The sequence below is a fragment of the Coenobita brevimanus genome, chromosome 66, assembly GCF_032717465.1.
Source record: "Coenobita brevimanus isolate Jiangsu-jjx chromosome 66, ASM3271746v2, whole genome shotgun sequence".
Taxonomy (NCBI): domain Eukaryota; kingdom Metazoa; phylum Arthropoda; class Malacostraca; order Decapoda; family Coenobitidae; genus Coenobita; species Coenobita brevimanus.
The window spans coordinates 37,417,779-37,440,678 of record NC_137019.1 but is presented as its reverse complement, the minus strand read 5'-3'; the positions used below and the strand labels follow the sequence as shown (position 1 = coordinate 37,440,678).

At 41.1% G+C, this 22,900-nt stretch overlaps 1 protein-coding gene across 1 annotated transcript in view; it reads right to left on the bottom strand.

Annotated features, from left to right (window-relative positions):
* The window catches only part of LOC145405344 (protein O-mannosyl-transferase 2-like), a 37,340-nt gene extending 14,796 nt beyond the window's left edge, over positions 1 to 22,544 (bottom strand). The window contains exons 1-11 of the mRNA XM_080276755.1: positions 22,498 to 22,544; positions 19,446 to 19,550; positions 18,546 to 18,630; positions 14,213 to 14,317; positions 13,336 to 13,444; positions 12,064 to 12,172; positions 7,486 to 7,645; positions 6,409 to 6,515; positions 4,184 to 4,269; positions 3,094 to 3,244; positions 1,787 to 1,976 (exon numbers count right to left, since the gene is read on the bottom strand). Coding sequence (XP_080132881.1) covers positions 1,787 to 1,976; positions 3,094 to 3,244; positions 4,184 to 4,269; positions 6,409 to 6,515; positions 7,486 to 7,645; positions 12,064 to 12,172; positions 13,336 to 13,444; positions 14,213 to 14,317; positions 18,546 to 18,630; positions 19,446 to 19,550; positions 22,498 to 22,544 — 1,254 coding nt within the window. The remainder of the gene's footprint in view (positions 1 to 1,786; positions 1,977 to 3,093; positions 3,245 to 4,183; positions 4,270 to 6,408; positions 6,516 to 7,485; positions 7,646 to 12,063; positions 12,173 to 13,335; positions 13,445 to 14,212; positions 14,318 to 18,545; positions 18,631 to 19,445; positions 19,551 to 22,497) is intronic.
* Positions 22,545 to 22,900: the final 356 nt, after the last annotated feature.

Here is a 22,900-nt window from a genome sequence, read left to right as displayed (position 1 = left end):
CACACACACACACACACACACACACACACACACACACACACACACACACACACACACACACACACACACACACACACACACACACACACACACACACACACACACACACACACACACACACACACACACACACACACACACACACACACACACACACACACACACACACACACACACACACACACACACACACACACACACACACACACACACACACACACACACACACACACACACACACACACACACACACACACACACACACACACACACACACACACACACACACACACACACACACACACACACACACACACACACACACACACACACACACACACACACACACACACACACACACACACACACACACACACACACACACACACACACACACACACACACACACACACACACACACACACACACACACACACACACACACACACACACACACACACACACACACACACACACACACACACACACACACACACACACACACACACACACACACACACACACACACACACACACACACACACACACACACACACACACACACACACACACACACACACACACACACACACACACACACACACACACACACACACACACACACACACACACACACACACACACACACACACACACACACACACACACACACACACACACACACACACACACACACACACACACACACACACACACACACACACACACGAATGTTGCCTTTAATATGCAGTTGTTCTCTTTATAATTTGCTTTGTTTAATTATGGGCATACACTGAACAATACAATCTGCTATATTCACTCCACGATTCCATATCTACTGTTTAAGACTCAGCTGATAATTTTTTTCTGACTACTACTACTACTACTACTACTACTACTACTGTCGTTGTCTGCCGCAAGGGGACGTGGTTCATTGCATGGGATGGTCCTGGAGGGGCGTTTGCTTGCCTACAGTTGATGAGTTTGCGCTACCAAACAGGCAGCGGTTACTCAGCAGCAGCAGCAGCAGCAACAACAACAACAAAAACAACAAGAACAATAACAACAACAACAATTACTACTGTTACTACTATTACTACTACTACTACTATAACTGCTACCGCTGCTGCAACGAAATTAGAAAAGAACTTCAACAATGGGGCAAATAGCTATTGTTAATGTTACAGCTCTGCTTCTCTACGACAATGATTTTTCCCCTACCTGAGAAAGACAGGGTATCTACAGAGTCCTCCTGGGTTTACAAAAATGTATTGCTTATAAAAACAGCTTTGGTCATGTGGAGGTGATGGAGATTGAGAGACTGACTACATGAGTGAATATGAGTGACGAGGAAAAGGGAGAGGAAGGGAAAGACAGACGATGAGGTGGAGGAATGGGATGGAGAGGGCAGTGTGTGCTAGGTAGAGCAACTTTACGGCGGACAATTTGACACAAAAGCGATTTACTGAGACGCACTTTTCCTCTATGAAAGAATACCTCCTGATTTTTTTTTTTCCAGTCCTTTTCACTAAACAGAAAACATACACGTGATACATTTTTGCAAACCAAGCAAGTTTTTTGACACCGTTTATATATACTGAACCTACGTGCATAACCACAATACCCACAACCATCTTCGTATCAGAGTTACATATGGTGACAGTTATTTATCTTTCTGCTGAATAGATCTCATACATGGAAAAAGGGAATGATGATGATGATGATGATGATGATGAAAAATATATACTGCACTGCGTTTGCTTCCACAGTCACCAAGTCCACTTACATCGCCATAGCCACAGACTTGGTAGTGCCTCTTGGTGATGGGTGCTCGGTGACCATGGGAACGAAGGGAGCGTCCCGTGGCGGCGTGAGTTAACATCACATGGTCGCCAGATCGGACAAGTAAAGGAGGCTGGCCGGGGTCTGAACCATCGAATATGGAACCAGCGTCGAGATCCACTTTCTTAATGGTCCTGAAAGGTGAAGAAAAGTATGGATGAACATTAACAAGAGAAAAATGGATGTTATAAAAATGAGAAGTTAGCAGATGTACGTACGTAATATTGTGGCTGGCTTGCACACGTAACACAAGCGCGCATCTCTGCTACACAATTTCAAGCCGTGCAATACGTGTCGTGAAGGTTACCTGATCCATGGAGCCAAAAGACACTATTTTCTGTCACTGGAGAAGAGATTCGTCTCAACCGAATGCTTCACATAGGGATAAGTGTGGACGGCTTTTGGCAGGACGAGACGTGCGCGTGGTAATTTGTCAAGTGTGAGTGAGAGTCTGTAGCTTATAATGGGGACTATTACAGGGTGTGATGACATAAGAACACATCAAAAAGCATACTGCTGTGCCCATTTTATCCTTCCAATCCGATGATGTATTTTTGTTATATTCTCGGTACATCAGTATAATTTTTTTTCAGTTTAGGAGAGATCTGTCGGATTGTAAGGTATTGATCCAGTCTGCATTAACAATTTCACCAACACAAATCATTTCTAAGTTGTACAGAGTCGTCTGGATATAGGAAGAGTTAATTTTAAGAAGACATAAGAAAGAATCAGTTAAAAGTCTACAGTCTGGATATATTTAATTCGAGACTAGAAGGATTAGAAGCTACAAGCTTTACTGACTCGATCACCTGAGTGCCCAGAAAGAGAGTTATGGTGGGGATTCAAGGAGGAAGACGAGGGAATAGTCACATCACCCAAAGTAGGTCTGAAGTAATATTGATGAAAACTACACCACACCACAACGGACTAGCGTAACGTTACAGTGGTATGTTTTCTAACTACAACCTGCTCGTAGCTAACCATGTAAAAGTCTCATCATCTATAGAGGTTCCGTCAAGGGCAAAACTTCGTCTAACATTCCACCCACGCTGCTTCCCACTTTCCTCTTCTGTTCTATAGTATTTCAAGGCTAAGAGGGGCTTGGTACATTTCTCAGTTGCCCATAGATAGTGATTTTTTTACATGATGCATCAGGGAGGAAAGAGACAAATTCCTTAAATGTGAGACAGACGAGTGGAAACGTGGATGAACTTTAGTCTCAGATTCTGCTACAGGCAAATCGTAACTCACCATGTAAGAGCTTCATCATCTCTAATGGTGGCCGTGGTAACTTGTTGGCAGGGGGCAGTCCATGCAGCTGGGAAAAGATCATACCAAGATTCAAGGTACCCGCATAGAGGCCGGCTGCTCTGAATGGTAAGGTTGGCACCATAGTGAACATCTGAAATATATAGGGAGATTGATGATTAGCTACAGATTATTATTATTATTATTATTATTATTATTTATAGACTAGCTAATAGGCTGAAGTGCAGAGACTGACTGATAGTATTTTATTGGGTGTCACAGGAAACATCAGAGAAAGGTCATGTTATTCTTACTCTAATTCTGATAATAAATGCAATATGAACACAAATATCAATGGCTCGGAGCAAAGGTTACTAAAGACCTTACGAGTGAAAAATGAGTGATTCCATTTTTTCTTCTCCAAGAGATTTTCTGTTATTAGTCCATGTTTGAAGCTTTCATTCTTATACTAACATCCTGTAAATAGACAGATGGAGAGACTGACCGACATATAGATCAAGAGACAGATTGAAAGACTTACGCTGGAACAAACGGACATATATAGTAAAAAAGGCAGTACCTGATAAAAAATGTACATACTAGTGGACAGAATGAAAGACAAAATTAAAGAGACCAGGAGATTAATAAACACATACGTAGGTAAACGGACTCAAAGGTAAACTTAACACTAATTAATAAATAAATACACAAATAGACACACACATAAAAGAAATAGACATATGATTAGGTAAAGGAAGAGATAAACAAACTTCTATGTCCGCAGAGAGAGAGAGAGAGAGAGAGAGAGAGAGAGAGAGAGAGAGAGAGAAAGAAAGAAAGAGAGAGATGAATAGCCAGACTGACAAAAATACATTAACAAATAGATCAATAGGTTGACAGTGATAGATAGCTAGATAGATGAACTGATGATTAAATAGAAAAAGAATAGGGGAGAGAGAGAGAGAGAGAGAGAGAGAGAGAGAGAGAGAGAGAGAGAGAGAGAGAGCGAGAGAGCGAGAGAGAGAGAGAGAGAGAGAGAGAGAGAGAGAGAGAGAGAGAGAGAGAGGGAGGGAGGGAGAGAAACTATGCTCACATTCAGGGAAGGTCACGTTGTCATATTCCGTGTCATCAAACGCTGCAAAGAACTTGGTATGGTAGAATCCGCCACCATTCACCTTCCTGGGAAAAAAAAAAAAAAAAAAAAAAAAGCTTGATATAATTCCTTGTCGTAACTAAAAGTTTCGTTTTGCAGGAAGAACAAGCATAATAGGATGATTTTGTGCTCCCTTTTCCTTGTCTATCTGTCTATTGCCAGACGCCTCAATCCCGTAAGTGGTGGCCACAAACTAATCGCCTCCATGTCGTCCTATTCCCAACCATTTCACTGCCCTCCCCCCAGCTCACACCCCCTTTTCTCATACACCTCTTCACTCCATCCCCCCCATCTCATCCTCGGCCACCTCCTCCCTTACCCCCCCTCCACGTCAGTCATAAATACTCTCCTTGTTAGTCTCTCGCTCTCCTTCATGGAAAAAAAAAATATTAAGGTAATCGTAAATTTTATAATAAACTCCCTATAAAGAAAGTGTATTTTCTGACGACAGATAATTTGGCGCGTGAATTTTGGCTGTATTATTCACAGCGAAATTTAATAAGGCATAGGAGGCTTCGTAGCATTTTTTCCTTAGCGCCTTTTTTTCCATCTTGCATCTTAGCACTCTCATGTATCTTATATATATCGCCTTAATACCCCAAAGCTTGCAGCAGTAACACACAGAATAATATATAAGGTGTATCAGGCAAAACGAATCACTAAGAATGAGTTGTTAAGAAACCTGCAAGCCACCAATAATACAATACTTTCTGCTACCGAAGAAAAAGTGGTAGTCTCCATATTTTTTTTTTACCTATTTTTTCTGAAATTTTTGATCACGATGGACCACGTTAAATCCCTCTGTATAATTGCTGCCTTTTAATCAGGCAAAAATGTCTTTCCTTTTGCAGCTTATAATGCAGTTCACTGGCAGGAAAGAACAATGCAACTGCTCTATACCTTTCCCATAACTCTTCTTCTTGACTAGCACCATATTCTAGTGTTAATCTCCTGTTAAAGCTCAGCATTGAAAATGGAGACTGGGCATATTTACACCCAGTTGAAGTGAACGTCTTATAGGAGTTCCATAAATGACCGTCGAATTATACTGGCCTGCTTCCACCGTCAACCATTCAGTTTTAACTTATTCAGACCAGGGACGTGTTTTTATTTCAACTGTTACTTCAGCTAGACTGTGTTGCTCAGCCTAGGATAGATTCTTGTTCTCTAAGTGTAAGGATAAGATATAGGGTAAGATACAGGCAAAGGTACAAAAAGGCTAAAAAGCATCCAAGACGAGAGGATTAATATCTAATCTGAATGAAGGTCGTTTGGCAGCAGCAAGAACAAAAAAGTCGTCATGGGTAAACCTCGTATACCTGAGTGACATCCTTCTTAGCTAAGTCTTCCATCAGACGATTTTTTTTTTATTAAACTGAAGAAGGCCTCTCGTACTGAAGATGTCAATGAAGCCTGTATCTAACCGTTTCAGTTCGAAACGTCTATCCTGATCTGAATAAAATAGTCAGATTGAAAGAATACAACGGAAGAATGTGCTGGGCAGGGACACCTTCACGTGGCTGCACCCATATAACTTGGTGGCTCCATTGCTTGGGTATACAAATGTCCCTTAACTCCCTACCTCCCTAAAGGATGATGGTGGCTGTAGGACATGCAGTCTACTGGTTCCACGTTTCACAAGAACCTAGGGAAAAAAAGACGTCTCCAGGCTGAATGGGTCCCTCTGAACCCCCCGGATATTTCGTTTTCATTTTCCACTTGCCACCATCTGACTTTTTTATTCAGATTAGAGTAATTACTGCTATGGAGGTCCTGGAGAGGGACGCCTTCATGCGGTGGCACCGACATGACTAGACGCTGAAGCTGCCCAGTGACACAAAGGTCATTCTTCCCCCATACTTCCCCGAAAGGAGGACGGTGGACTACAGAAGAAGACAGTCCATTGGGTTCATGTTCAGTTTAGCCCTGAGTTCCAGCTATAACCCTTTTACCTTCAGATGACTCAGAATTTCGTCCTTTTACAACTTATTTCACATAGCTCAGTGGCACAGTATGACCTTTTTACAGCTGTACATCCACTTCATATCACTTTTTCGTGACTAGCATTGTTGCACCTCAATATTTAAGATTGGAAGATGGCAAGATTAGGCCAAGTTAGAGTAAAAAGGGTATAATACTACGATATGGCCGTTCATGAGACATACCACTTAGTGAGGATGGTGAAGTGGATGAGGAAGGCGGTGACGTAAACGGCTAAGGGTGCCAGAATTAGCACTGTCCCTCGGGCCATGGCGTGAGGCAGCACTACCCACTGTGAGGAAAAGGAGACTCAAGATTAATGCATATCAACTGCACGAGGGTCATGCAAATTCTCGTCGATTTAGGAGAGCTTCAAGCATCTCTTCCTTGTTATAGTCCATTCACTTTAACTTGGCCCAAATTTTCATCCCTCTTCTGCTTACTTAACGCAGCTCAGTGGCAGAACAAAACAATACTCTTACTATGGACCTACATCCTTTCTGCAGTACTTCTACGTGACTAGCATCATATTCTAGTGTTGGTCTGTTAATATGACTCGGCACTGAAGATAGAGAGATGGCAATTCTAGGCCAAGGCAAAGTGATCAGAGTATAGCTTGTGCATATGACATGTTTATATAATACTGCATTTAATCCATGTAATCAGCGTAGGTGTGGAAAAGATATCAATTGCATGAAAGGTGATACTGATGTGTTATATTAATCCCCTTAATCAACTGGCGGATTTATATTTTATTCATGCTGCCACCAGTCGATTTTACTCAAGATATAGAGAGACTTTTACCACTGGAGGGGTTCGGTTCAGTCTTCATTAACTCGTCCATCACCAGAAATCTCGCCTAAAATTAATTTAATCACCTGTAGGTAGCAAAGACGAAATAGAAGAACGCGTCATTGGGGTCTTGTGATTGAAGATACATGGCTAAAAAAGAGGTTCTAGAAAACCTAAGTACACGAGATCACGGTCTTTTGAGATTTCGTAACACATCTTCCTTTGCGAGTTATTCTAGGCCTTGCATCTGAGAGTCCTCCTTTATGTTGGGCCAGTGATTCAGTATATGTCGATATTGAAGAGATATATATAAAATGTGCAAGAGAAAGTTAACATATTATAATTTTGCAAAATAAATAGCCAAGGACGAGATGCCATGAAGCCTCCTTGGCGCTTACAGTAATTCCATATGACTCACGAGTTTGCATTACATTGCATTACATTACAGAAGTACAGTGAGGAGTACTAACCACAGGCCTTGTAGGGTCAGCAGCGATGGTGTAGAGTTGGTAGGCTGTGTGTAGACCAACGGTGGCTACGGTGAACAAGCCAACGTACTTGATGCTTACAACTGTGCCAAGACTCAGCCCAGTAAACGTCAGCCATCCCCACCACCTTACACTCCACGACCTTGAAGCACAGACAAAAATACAAGGCTTGGGTTAATGCCTGTCGACTGCACGAAGGTCACTGGGTCGTACCCCGTGGAGTTAGATTTCCCAACACCTCTTCCTTGTTGATTTGTTCCATGTTACACCTTAACAGGCTGTTTTATGTTATTTACATCCTTCTAATGCTGGCACAGATTGCATAAATAACATATAGGAGAACAATAACTTCCTTAATACACAAACAACTTGGTAAGAAAGAAGCACAAGAAAATCCCATAAGCTGACCAAAATTGTGGCAATTAAGACATATGATCATTTTTTTTTTTTATGAATCCTAGTCTTCCTCTAGAATAATATCTACAGTAGTCGATGTTACAGTAAGGTTTTTTGTTGTCTTTCTGGTTGCCCAAGAGTCTGAAACTCGGGTTCTTCCAGTTGCAAGATAAGTGTGCAGACAAATGCATAATCGACTCTCCATTACAGAAGGGTTAATTTCATGTTTCTTGAAGAAGCAACGATCGTCAACTCTTAAACCACTACACTGCGATGACGTCCTTTGTGTTCTATTCTTACCATCCATATACGATTTTATTCAAAGTATGTCAGGAATTATTTTTAGCCTCCAGTAATCCCCTGAGAAGGAGAGGTTTTCCCTCGGTTAAATATCATATGTAGGTACAAGAATAAAATATTAAAGCACACCATCGTACTGCAGGCGTTAACTTATAAGATTCCTCTCAGCTCAGCAAAATCGTGCCCATATAGCCAAGTTGCTCCTGGTGATATACCGGGTTAGGATGCTCTGAATGGATAGAACTCGTAATGAGCTAAATCAGAGAGTTGTTTAGGGCTTATTGCTCACAAAATGTCATTCAAGGACGAGCAAGACTGGTCACGCTCGCCTTATATGTCGCAGGTGAATAGCCTAGTCCTGTAACTCTACCCGTTTGTTGAAAAAAAAAAAAAAAACTTGATGGATGGATGGACTAGCTCTAATCGAATACGTGCGTTCATAAGAATATCGTCTAATATCAGCCTGAATTTAATGTGCAAGTTTGTCCGCACCAGACAGAAGCAGCAGTAGTTGTACCCACTCAGGTTCATTTGATTGTGAACCCAGTGGACTATAGGCTGAGGTTACTCCTCCTCTGCAGTCCATCATTCTTCTTCCGGAGTACAAGGAGGAAGCTGAAAGGCGTTGTATACAGCTCCATCGCCCGGTTATATCAGTGCCACCTCATGGAGGGGTCTCTGTAAAAGCTACAAAGATTAAGGTACTCATTTTTTTTTTTTGGTGTGTGTGCGTGTGGTGCAGGAGAGGGACGCCTGTAAGCGGTGGTGTTATGCCAATGTTCCACAATCCCCACATCATCCCCCGAAAATATAATGATACATTGCAGGAAAAGGACAACTTCAACCTACAGTCCACAGAGTTCACGCCCAATTGAGGCCAGCAAAACCAACCACAATAAATAGCAACATTTTTTTTTTTTTCATTGCATTAACCTACTTAGGCCGACGACTTCACTGATTTATTCCTATCACCTCCAGACGGTTTTATTAAGCTCAGGACAGAGTTTTTTACTGGAGGAGTTACATATAGTGCTTAATAATTCCTTCACTACCTGGGGCTCTCCTAAGCTGAATAAAATCGTCAGTTGGCAGTACGTGTGAGATAAAGAAGACATTATTGCAGTTAAGGGGTTAAAACTCAAAGGTGACGCGCGCGCGCGCACACACACACACACACACACACACACACACACACACACACACACACACACACACACACACACACACACACACACACACACACACACACACACACACACACGCACAAAGTTCGTAAAGCAAAAATCTTCCTCTTTACTAACTGGATGGGAACCTCAAAATCGTGGTACCATACGGTCGTATTCTAACTGGTATAGGAGTTTCGTAGCATCTCTTCCTTAGCGATTTATTCTGCACACTGGACCTCAATATCCCACTGTATTCTGCTGGTATAAACCATGTTGATATCAAAGCTATATAGACAACATACATTACAGGAGAATGCTGAAGGGTAAAAGGCACAATAATCCTCAAAGAAAAGGTGCTAGGAAGTCACCAAGGACATTTAGAAAGGGAAACAAGGCCGTAGTTGTAGTTGGTTCATAAATTTCGCAGTGCCTATTCCTCATCGACTTATACCATGTATATATATATATATATATATATATATATATATATATATATATATATATATATATATATATATATATATATATATATATAAGCCAAAAAACCATTTACAACGCAGGGTGGTACCCATATAACCAAACCATACGTGCTTCCTACGTGTCAAGTGGATTGGTGAAGGGTTAGTGCCCCTCCCTGTAAAACAAATAACTCAGAGTCAAATGGCCACCCCCGTACGGGATTGTGGAGTCTGGCAATATATATATATATATATATATATATATATATATATATATATATATATATATATATATATATATATATATTTTATGCGAGGAAGAAGAAACCAAAGGCCATGAACTCGCAATAACAGTTCCCTCCAAGAGAAAAACAAAATACAAAAGAGAGCCAAATTCAAGATCCGTTCATTTTGAGATGCCTGGACACACTGCGTTTGAAAGACTGGAGATCATAGGCAGCAGGAAATACAGACAGAGGGAGACAGTTCCAGACCTGACTTGTTGCATAAATGAAGGACTGGGAGTAACGGTTAACTCTTGCATTAGAGAGTTGGACAGAAAAGGGATGAGAGTTTGCTGCTAGACCTGTGCTACGCGCCCGTCGTAGAGGTGGAGGAATGCATGCAGACAGTTCAGAGGAGCAGTGACCATTAAAGTAGCGATAGAAAAGAGATAAAGATGCAACAGTGCGGCGAAGAGACAGAGGTTGAAGGAAGTCAGTAAGAGGAGGAGAGTTAACGAGACGAAAAGCCTTTGACTCCACCCTACTGAGAAAAGCTGTATGTGGGGAGCCTCCCCACACATGAGAGTTGTACTCCACACAGGGGCGGATAAAACCCCTGTATAGAGTCAACAATTGTGCAGGGGTAAAGAAAGAACGGAGTCGGCTAAGCACACCCAATCTCTTGGAAGCATATTTTACAAGAGATGTAATATGATCTTTCCAAGATAAGTCCTGAGTAAATGAAACCCCAAGCATGTTCAAGGATGATGCAGGATTAAGCTGAATATTATTAAACATTAGTGGGTATACCTGTGGAAGATTTTGACGGGTTGATAGGTGTAAGAACTGAGTCTTAGATGCATTAAAAACAACAAGATTATTTTTACCCCAGTCAGAGATACGAGCCAAGTAAGACATTAGGTGTGCCATAGCCTCATCCCTTGTTTGTTGAAGTAACTGCTGAGATGGGCGTTGCGGGAACCGAATGGAAAGGTGAAGGGTGGAGTCATCAGCGTATGAGTGGATAGGGTTAGATGTAGAGCTTAGAAGGTCATTGATGAATAAAAGGAAGAGAGTTGGTGATAGGACAGAGCCCTGAGGAACACCACTGTTGACAGATCTAGGAGAAGAACGATGGTCGTCTACAACAGCGGCTATAGAACGACCAGAAAGGAAGCTAGCGATGAAGGCACAGATAGAAGGATAGAAACCGTAAGAGGGCAGTTTAGAAATTAAAGATATATGCCAGACTCGATCGAAAGCCTTTGAGATGTCAAGTGCAATGGCAAAGCTTTCGCCAAAGTCTCGAAAGGAGGATGACCATGAGTCTGAAAGGTAGGTGAGAAGATCGCCAGTGGAGCGTCCCTGACGGAACCCGTACTGACGATCAGAAAGAAGGTTGTGATAGGAAAGATGCCTTAAAATTTTTCTATTGAGAATTGACTCGAAATCTTTTGAAATACAGGATGTTAAAGCAATTGGACGATAGTTGGAGGGTTGGGAGTGGTCACCCTTCTTTGGGACTGGCTGAATGAGAGCAAACTTCCAGCAAGAAGGAAAGGTACAAGTTGACAGACAAAGGCGAAAGAGTTTGCCTAGGCAGGGTGTAAGCACAGAAGCACAGTTCTTGAGAACAACAGGAGGGACTCCATCAAGACCATATGCCCTGTTAGTATTGAGGTCAGTGATGGCAGAAAATACATCAGCTGAAGAAATTTTAATGTCAGCCATGAGGAAGTCAGAGGCAGGAAGTGATGGAGGAACAGCACCGGAATCGTCTAAGGTGGAATTGTATATATATGTATATATACATAAACTGTATATATATATATATATATATATATATATATATATATATATATATATATATATATATATATATACAGTATATATTAAATCTCCAATGAAGAAGTGTTACGGAAACTCAAAATCCACTTGGAATACGAACAAACGAAATAATAAAGCGCTGAGGAGAAGGTGCTACGAATTTTCCAGAACCAATTAGACTAGACTTACCTGTGGCTGAGATTGTGCACCTTCAGAGAACCGTATACAGAAGCCAGCATGGAGGCGAGGAGGGGCGGGTCCAGGAGGACTAGTGTGTTGAGGCGATGCACGAATGTATCTGTTGGGAATGGTATCTTGTGAGAGAGAGAGAGAGAGAGAGAAAGAGAGACAGACAGACAGACAGACAGACAGACAGAGACAGAGAATGTCACACGCATTATCATAACAACAAAAATATCAGTATTGTTCCACCTCACCATCTAATCCTTGGTCCTCCTCTCTGCCTCATCCATCCACCTCACTCACATACACTCTTCTAGTCAGTCACTCGTTTACCATCCTTTTCCCATGGTGAAACCATTTCTGACTACAGCTCATAGGCTACTCTCAGTCACATCCACATAACACCCAAGGATGGATCCAGGGGAGGGGGGAGAGGGAGGATGCATCCCCCCCCACCGGCCATGCATCACTGAATAAAGAGGCAATTTGAACATTGAATTATCAGTGTGTCGCGCCAAGTCTTTGGTTGAATCAGCGAATCAGACCCCCCCACCGAAAATTCCTGGATCCACCCGTGATAACACCACACCGTTTCTTTACTTCCTCAATTCTCTGGCTCACCATATAACTCCACATGCTCCTCCCAGATCACCAATTTCCACTGTTGTTACTCCTGACTTGTATCCTTTCAACAGTGTCCAAGATTCACTTCCATCCTTTAGAGTGGGGATCACAATATTCTCATGCAGCAACTTTTTAAATTCCATACTCAGCTGCCTTCAGTGTGCCAGCAAACATCCATATCTTACTGTACTCTCAGGTTTCATCCTCCAATACTTCTTCCTCACTCATCACACTACTTTAATACTTGAAGGCACTCATAGTCTACAATTCCTGACCATCCAGCAGGAATGAATGTTGTCATGTGGTGGTCGGGTTGGTAACGTGTGCGTTTACCAGTCCTCTGAAGGGTTCGATTACAACTGAAGACGGAAACTGAACTGGGTGCAATAATATATCCTTCTTGTACTCTGGCCCTGTTGGTTCTCTCACTGAAATATACAGACTCTCTAACTAAAAAAGACTAAAACTCCTGCAAATTTCCCTATGTACATCTCCCACTACAAGCCTACTGCCTACCTGCTTTTCTGGACATGGGAAAAAGTGCTTAACATAACAGTAGAGCCTTCCTGCCCATCTCAGGTTTGTGGAAGTCTGTCGCTTTAATACACGTAAATATACAGTACTTACACGTAACTTTATAGTGTTAAAACTCACCACAAAGTACGCAAAAGGCGGCCATGGCTGAGGCAGGGAGTGAGAAGGTGAGCTCCCACACCATCAGGAAAGACAGAGGCACCAAACTGGCTCCCACTATTGACATCATCTGTGAAGAGAGAGAGAGAGAGAGAGAGAGAGAGAGAGAGAGAGAGAGAGAGAGAGAGAGAGAGAGAGAGAGAGAGAGAGAGAGAGAATAATTGTATATTTATGTTTCCTCCCATAATATTGTAAAGATTATAGAATTTCCAAAACAGAGATGGGGGACATAACTATCAATCACCTTCTTACGATCAATAAAGAGAAAGTGAACAATCGCTTATGAAAAACAGAGATACTGTACAATTTAAGAAGGCCTGGTGATTTTCAGAATATAATATAAGAGCTTCAGAGTTGTTCGACTTAGAAGGAGAAGAGGGACGAAGAATAAGAGGAGGAGGAGACAGGAGAAGGAGGAGGAAGAGGAGGAGATGAAGAAGAAAAAGAAGAAGAAGAAGATGCTGCTGCTGCTGCTGCTGCTGCTGCTGATGATGATGATGATGATGATGATGAGGAGGAGGAGGAGAAGGCGGAGGAGGAGAAGGCGGAGGAGGAGAGGAGGAAGAAGAGGAAGAAAAAGATAATGATGATGATGATGAGGAGGAGGAGGAGGAAGAAAATTGAGCAGTATTATTTCCCCAAACGGACACTAAATTTGATAAAGCCAAAAATGAGACACACTCTTAATAAACTGGGACAGTAAGGTGGAGAATAGGGGACAGAAAATAACCTTGCCTTCAGTACCAATTAGTGAAATGAAATAAACATGTGGGTATGAAACTTGCTTGAGAGAGAGAGAGAGAGAGAGAGAGAGAGAGAGAGCACACCCAGTACTCACCGATCTCATAGTGGTGTAGTCAATATCATCAGTATACATCTTGCCAGGTTGGAACTCAAAGGACCCCTTGTATCCAGTCACCCAGGCGATTCCCGCTATCAGTAACTGTAGTGGAGATAAAATGATATGCTGAAATAAATAGAATTCCATTTACATTATATCTCTTTCTGTGCTCTGACGATCAAATTTCGCCAATATTTTCTTTCCTGTTGTGGAGATAGGCGGCATTTCATTATTAATTATTTTTTATGTGATTCCATTGTGAAATAGACAAGGAAAGACGGTGAGAAGGAAAGGAGGAATGAAGTACGTTGAATTTCATGTTCTTTTTACACTTGCATGTTTCAGGGAAGATGAAAGGATTAAAACAGATATCATTTTTTTGTCATTGTTTCAGTGAAGATGAAGGTCTTGTAGGAATTAATGTGGAGAAAATAAAAGACTTTGAGACTCGTGATCGAAACAACTCCTGGATTCTATCATGGCGACTACAATCAATTGGCAATGACCAGTATTCTCGTTCATTAAGAAGGCTCCCAAACACCTTTTCCTTAGAGATTTATTTTTGGATACTGTTGGTTAATGTCCTCTTCACGTTATCTCTGCAGAGTATGGCGATATTAGAGTGATTTATGTAATACACAGATAGATGTAATGAGTATAATAAGTTGCTTAGCAACAGCCAGAGCAACAGCCCAAAAGTCATTAGCATATAACTCTTACTTAAAATCAAAAACATCTGAATCACTCTCCCAATTTAAAATTGCTAGAAATCATGCAAAAGCTGTATTAAATCTATTTAAATCAAACTTTCTTCAAAAGCAAGCATCAAAACTACTTAACAACCCTAATGACAATAGAATATTCTGGTCAACTCTTAATTCTTTCAATAATAACTTTAACAAGTCATCTTCCATTCCCCCACTAAAATCTTCAGATGGCAATATTACAAATGACCCACGTGGGAAAGCAGATATCTTTGCTAGTACCTTTGCAAGAAACTCTACCATAGATGATACCAGCCAGAATGTCTCAGTACTGGAACTTGATTCTCCCGAAATTGCCCCACTTACAATACAGACAAGATTCGTAAAATCCATCCTAGACAATTTACCTACCAACAAAGCTCCTGGCCCAGATGGAATTCAGCCAATTGTTTTGAAAAAGTGTTCCCCTGACCTTGCCTCTGTCCTAGCTAAATTATTCAGACTATGCATACGTACTTCTTTATTCCCAAATTCATGGAAAGAAGCCAATATCCACCCAGTTCCGAAGAAAGGAAGTTCGTCTGACCCCTCCAATTACAGACCAATAGCTGTCACATCTTCTCTTGGTAAGGTATTTGAAACTTTAATTAATAAGCATATTGTTAAACATCTTGAATCCAACAACTTAATTAGTGATGGACAATACGGTTTTCGCCACGAAAGATCCACCATTGACATACTCAATCTCTTAACTCATACCATCCATCAATCAATTGATCTTTTTGGAGAAACTCATGCAGTAGCTCTTGATATCTCTAAAGCTTTCGACAGAGTATGGCACCATTCCCTGCTGTCCAAACTCCCTTGCTATGGACTAACGTCTTTTGTTCCTTTGATTTCTTCTTATCTTAGTGACAGGAAAATAAGAGTAAAAGTAGATGATGTATATTCCAATTTCCACTCAATTAACGCCGGCGTGCCGCAGGGATCAGTTCTGGCGCCAACCCTATTTCTGGTTCATATCAATGATCTCTTATCTGTCACTCACAATCCCATTACTCATACGCAGATGACTCAACACTACATAGTTCATTCACACTCAGACATCCATTTACAAAGTCTAATATCTCTACCTCTCAACTCAGTACAGCCATCTCCATAAATCAAGATCTATCTACAATCAGTGAATGAGGACAAAACAACCTTGTCTCTTTTAATGCTAGTAAAACTAAATATATACAGTTTACTAATAGACAGATATTGCCAGATTCGTACGTAACCTTCAGTGCTACTAATATTCCCATCTCCAAAAGTATTAAAATTCTTGGTGTCTCACTTAACAGTGCCCTCAGCTGGACCTCTCATGTCAGATCACGTGCTAAAACCGCCTCAAAGAAACTTGGATTATTGTACAGAGTCCGTAACTTCTTCGCCGATGAGCAGTTAGCTATAATTTATAAGAGTCATGTGCGCTCTCAGCTTGAATATTGCTCACCCTTGTGGAATGGTTGTGGAGAGGTAGCATTAAGACAACTAGACAAAATTCAGAATAAAGCTGTTAGAATCATTAACAACCCCGCCATTACATATAAACTACCTCCCCTGCAAGTATGAAGGAATGTTGCCTCCCTTGCATTATTTTACAGATATTTTTTTTGGCAAATGCTCAGACGAAGTTGCGTCCATGGTGCCACCTCTCCATGCCTTCCCTCGTGCTACACGGGCATCAGGTAGCCCTCATGACTGGAATGTCACTCAACCATATTGCAGAACTTCTGCCTATCAGAATTCTTTCATTCCCCGAACTGCATCTCTCTGGAACTCGCTTCCCCAGAGTTGTTTTCCTCCAAATTTCAACCTACAACTGTTCAAGTCTAACTGTTACAGATATTTTATGAACAGAGGACACCAGTAATCTGATGTATGGATTATTTTTTTCTCCCCATTTGTTTTTCCTTCCTCCGTTCTGTTATTTAAAAAAAAAAAAAAAAAAGGTGTTAGAGAACTTCCATAATCCACGAGCCTACGGGCCAAAAAGTCAGAGGAGCCTGAGTGTTAATATATTTTTTATTCATTTGTTTGTCTTTCCTCTGTTCTGATATTTAAAAAAAAAAAAATGTCAACAATAAGCTTTTAATGACTGCAACAACTCTACTGATCTATTCCAGTTATCGCCACATGAACCAGTTTCTTGTCGCGTAAGGAAACTTCTTAAGTAACTTATGTTGGTTATTACACCTTACTGTCCTCCTCTGTGTTACATAAATCCTTCCATTGTCACCATACTCTGCATAGATAACGTACAGAAGGATATTAAACAGCCATAGCCTCTGTGTTACATAAATCCTTCCATTGTCACCATACTCTGCATGGATAACGTACAGAAGGATATTAACCAGCCATATCCAAAACTAAATCCCTAAGGAAGAGGTGTTACGGTGTCTTCTTTACTGAGGAGAATACGAGCCATGATATTAAAATTAGTATAGCAACCTGTAAATCCTTGTGTCATCACCATTAACTTTCTCTCGGCCATAACAACACTAGTATTATAATTCAGAGCCAGATTTTTTTTTTTTCTTTCAAATCGGCTGAAGGTAAGTTTTAGGAGCCTGAGATTGTTAAAGTGTTTGGGCAAAAATAATAATATTTATAATAATAATAATAATAATAATAATAATAATAACCCTTAATGAGTGTGTGTGTGTGTGTGTGTGTGTGTGTGTGTGTGTGTGTGTGTGTGTGTGTGTGTGTGTGTGTGTGTGTGTGAGAGAGAGAGAGAGAGAGAGAGAGAGAGAGAGAGAGAGAGAGAGAGAGAGCAGCACCCTCCCTCTCAAGAAAAAAAAGAAAAAGAAAAAAGAAAAAAGGACAAAACAATGTTGTTGGGCTTATCACCAAGTCGGAAGGAAGGAGGGGGACACGGGAAGCATGAGTCAGTGTGAAAGCCAATTTTATTTGAAAGTACAAGTGTGGAGGCCTGACCTAACATAGGTGGGCAGCATTTTGTGGATAAGAAAGGCATCCAAAACTGTACATCTATCTATTGCCAGACGCTTCAATCCCGTAAGGGGTGGCCACAAACAATCCGCCTCCACGTCGCTTTGTCCCCCGTCAATTCACTGTCCTCTCCCCAGCTCGCATCCAAAATATTCTCCCCAGATACCCCACGCAGATTTAAACCCAGGTCGATATTTCCAAATCAAGGTAACGCACAGCTTGGGGCAAAGGAGACCATGCCTACAGGTCCAGTGTTCGGTCCGGGAATCGAACGCTGGATCTCTCGCTTGTGTGGCTCCCTTAGTAGAGTAAGGACTAGCTGCTTAATTTTGTTGACTAGTGAATTAGAGACTGGTGAACTGTGAAGGATTCTATTAATGACGCTTTTACATACTTTGATTTGGTCATGTGCAGGGGAGTGTGTGTAAATGAGGTGCAGGAGGAAAGGGAGACCGAGGATGAGCTCAAGGGATAGGGTGGTGACGTATATGAATGAGGGTGGTGTGAGCTGGAGGGAGGGCAGTCTGATGACAGAGTTAAGGGTGACCTGGAGGCAATTTGTCTCTGTACACCCTTTCCTAGATTAAGGTGTCTGACTGTAGATAGAGTGACAAATACGCCTCACCCACCTTGCCGAGTGGTGGGTGTACGTCGTGGTAGAAGGTTCGATTCAGGTATTGGTTAGCAAAGTTGCCGAAATGCACCTCGTCCCATCTGTAGGGGAAAGAATGACAGAGGAAGAATTAGACTGTGAGGAAGTGAAATTTCAGGGGCAATATTTTGTGATTCAGGAACAATCACAAACACATACAAACGTAACTGACATGGATAACATCTAAGCATTTCCTAAGACTACGATATACAACCATCGTTTTACACATAAGTTCATATTTTGGTTTCTAACAAAAATGGGTAAATAAGATCGTGTCCTCTGATTTCACGGACAGGCCAGGGATTGAACCTCGAGTCTCTCAGTTGGAGGATGACCTGTACACACAGTAAAGACTTATCACTACAGCTCTCGTGCGAAAGAAGCGGACACATAGAACGAAAGATTTGATGAAACCCATATTCACTACACGGTTAAAATAAATATAACTTCGCTGTATCCGTTAATTCTCCCATGCCTAACTCTACACGTGTCCAGTTTGGTGGCTCGCTTAATGACCCAGGGCTAAGCTAAGTCCAGAAATTAAAAAAAAAAAAAAGTGATCAGCCGCCATTTCCCTGAGCCGATTATGTTACCATTGAGTCCCAACCTTCCCTCAGCTTTAACCCCTTTTTAGGAACATCTGGTTGGAGCTATCCTTAACCCACTAGGACAACAAGAGTCTGTTTGTTGGTAATATGGTTACTGCCCAGCGTAGTAAATGGCTTCCCGGGCTACAAGCAACAATATGGCTTCCCACCCAGTGTACAGCCATCTGAAAGTACAAGTGCATCAGGTAAATTGATGGTGGATACCCCTACCAACAGCACTAAAACCAATCAGTGAAAATTCTGTTTTTCTATACTGTAGTGTTACTAACATGGTACCAGGGGGGTGATGTAATCCAATCTGCCGAGAGAACAGGGCCAGGAGCGTCAGTCCGCTCAACATCACCCACCACCGATCATCTCGACTTCTGCAGTACCTGTAGGCGAGTTGGATTATAAGTTCAGCTGATTGGAAAGCTAGGTGGCGTAGTATATGAGTAAAGACGGTGTGAGCTGCAGGGACGGCAGCCTGATGGCAAAGGACACGGTAACATGGAGCTGATTCGTTTGTTGCCACCTCTTCAGGGATAAAGACGTATGGATGTATATTGACAGACTGTACCTAGTATTTTGAACATTTTTATACTGCATATTACCGTTCATACACTACATAATATGTGATGTTTACCTGGTAACAACCAAGGGCTAAGTCTCATTAGACCTTGGTATAAACGTCCACAACACCTTGTACTTTTCCGTCTTTAAACTTTCTCTCTCTCTCTCTCTCTCTCTCTCTCTCTCTCTCTCTCTCTCTCTCTCTCTCTCTCTCTCTCCATTTATCATGTTAATATAAAGACCTGTATATATATATATATATATATATATATATATATATATATATATATATATATAGATAGAGAGATAGATAGATAGATAGATGTGTGTGTGTGTGTGTGTGTGTGTGTGTTTTCAGTGCTGTAGTTTTTTATCGTCACTCGACTCATGTTAATTTTACCTACCAACCAACCGTTTGTTGGTTGGTAGGTAAAATTAATACCTAGAGTAAACCTTAGAGGAGGTAACTGTGGCAACGTGGATAATGCAGTGGTCTTGGTTCTCAGGATAGGGGGTGAATAACCCGCCACATGCTCAAAGACCTGTTAGAATAAATTAGCAGTGAAGCTAAACGCCCCATGGCGTCGGCCTCCACCTTTGCTTTACCACTACCTTTGATCTAGGAAAACGAATTTTTGCACAGTGGTAGCCGTCCATGTCAACCAGGTTTTAGGCGGAGTGGGATCGGGGAATATCCTATCAACACCCTGACCAGAGTGACCAGATATTTTATTATAAACATGAAAAGGGTGACTGGATTAGGTATTGTGGGTTGGAGGGTTGAAGTGAATAAATGAACAGCATTATGAGAGTGGGAAGGAAGGTAATAGAGGCGAGAAGGGATGATGAGGGATGGGGATATTAATGTGTATGTAATGGTAAATAAGTATGTATTTCAAAATTGAATCCTCAATAGCGATGGTGGTGGTAGTTATGGTAATGGCAGTGTTAACAGTGGTAGTGATGATGGTGGTAGTGGTGACTTGTAGTAATTAGAGTGTAAGTGATGATAATGGTAGTATGAGTTTTTTTTTTTTCTTTTTTTAGGTGAACGAAATTGAGGACAATGGTAATCTACCCCGACTATAGGTTGTAGGTAGGACGTGATCCCCCAAGGGAAGGTGGTGTCTGGGGGATCCTGATTAACACTGGCAATGTTACAGGGAATTTGTGTTAAAGGTAGGTTAACTTAGGTTGCGGTTAAGTAAGGCTGGGATAATCTAGGTTAAGTTTAGGTTAGGTTAGGCTAGGTTAGTTAGGTTAGGTTGGGTTAGGTTAAATTAGATGAATGCCAAGGTATGTTAAACATTCATCTAAATTAACCTAACCTAACCTAATCTAACTAACCTAGCCTAACCTAACCTAAACAAAGATTATCCCAGCCTGGTCTAACTGCAGCCTAAATCAACCTGACCTTAATTAACCCATCCGATTTTAAACTCATTTCACGAATTCCCTAGAGATTCCATGAAATCATTGGTTACACAAATTCCCTGAAACACACACACACACACACACACACACACACACACACACACACACACACACACACACACACACATACATGCATACATATAATTTTATTTATTCATTTATTTATCTGTTCATTAATTTATAGTATAACCATAACTGACTTAAAGTATCTGAAAATAGCTAGAAGAGATCCACAACAATGAACAAGGTAACGCCATAACTATGAAGCCAGGTAACATGCTACTGTTCAACCAGTCTTTTAAACTGTTTTATAAATAGTTTGTTTTCATCTGACGAAAATGGGCAAATTCCGGAACTTGAATACTAAGTTGTTGTTGCATGAAATTCGGTGATCGCTACTTACGAGGTATAAATGAGTCTTTGGTTACTAAAGTCGCTTCTTTCCATCTGACGTTATTTAGCCATTCTTTCAACCTGTAATACTATGCCATGATTGCATGAAATTCGAAAATCCTTAGTTATGAGGGAGAAGTGAATCTCCTTGGTTACTAATTAAAACGGCCCTATAATTTGACTACACCAGGCCCTCAACCGAGCTGAACGTCCTGCCTCTTCAGGTTGTAACAAATGCTCTATAGCCAGATCTACCCTACAGCCTGGCCACATTTAGAAAGTAATTGAACTGAAAGACGTGGTGGATATACGTCAGGTTAAAACAAGCAAGTAATAGCAATGAAGCAGAAACATTCGTATATGATCAAAAATATTCCTAAAACTGAAAGACTTATGGAAAATCTCAAATTCTACCCTTGATGTATACTGATCAATCCCTTCGTGGCCATAGGCTCCTCGAACCTAATCAAAATCGTCTAGTTGAAAGCAAAATCTTTAGTTGTAATCCTTTGACTTTGTGTGTGTGTGTGTGTGTGTGTTTTATCACTTTATTCTTAATGACTGCAGGAAGAATTTTTTTTCAACAATGGAATGGCCTCTTATAGTGATGGTGTGTTTTAAAATCATATCTTACCCCTCTAGTTGGAAGTTTTAATCTAATGCTAAACAAAATTATGTGGTAGCAGCTGAGACTGTTAAACGCAATGTCAAACGGAATAAATGGTTCTAGACAGGCTTAACCCCAGGATGGTCAAAAATTTCCCAAAGCTAAATTAAATATTTTAGTGGTAGCCAAAATAAAGTGTAGGAGTATGTACTTATTCATTTGAAGTAAAAAAAAAAAATGCATATTGTTTAACTCGTATTTCACATATTTGACATTGTTTATTAAGCCGTGTTTTTGCCATCAAGAGTGTTGAGAGCCGGGAATAAGGTACTTACTCTCGACATTTAATGCCAATAACCAGTTGCTTTTTCCTGGGTGGCATTATTCTAGCACTAAACCTCAATAACATTTTGGATGAAAAAAACAAATGGTCAAATCTGATTGAAGCGCCTTAATCCACTAGCCAACCAGGCGTTCATTTGGTTGCATGGCTGCTGCCCGAAGTAGAAAATAGCCTTCAGGGTTACAGAAAATCATTTTTCTTGCTCTCAGTGTAGAATCACCTGATGATACCACTACAATGAGTGTAGATGTCCCCACCTACTGTACAAGCCATCCTCGTCCTTACCTCTTCACAAATTCTTTCAGTGTAGTGACTTTCATTATAACACTAGTTTCCAGTTTGTTAACATCAGAATGAGATCCCAACATCCTTCACAAACCACTCTCAGCGACAGC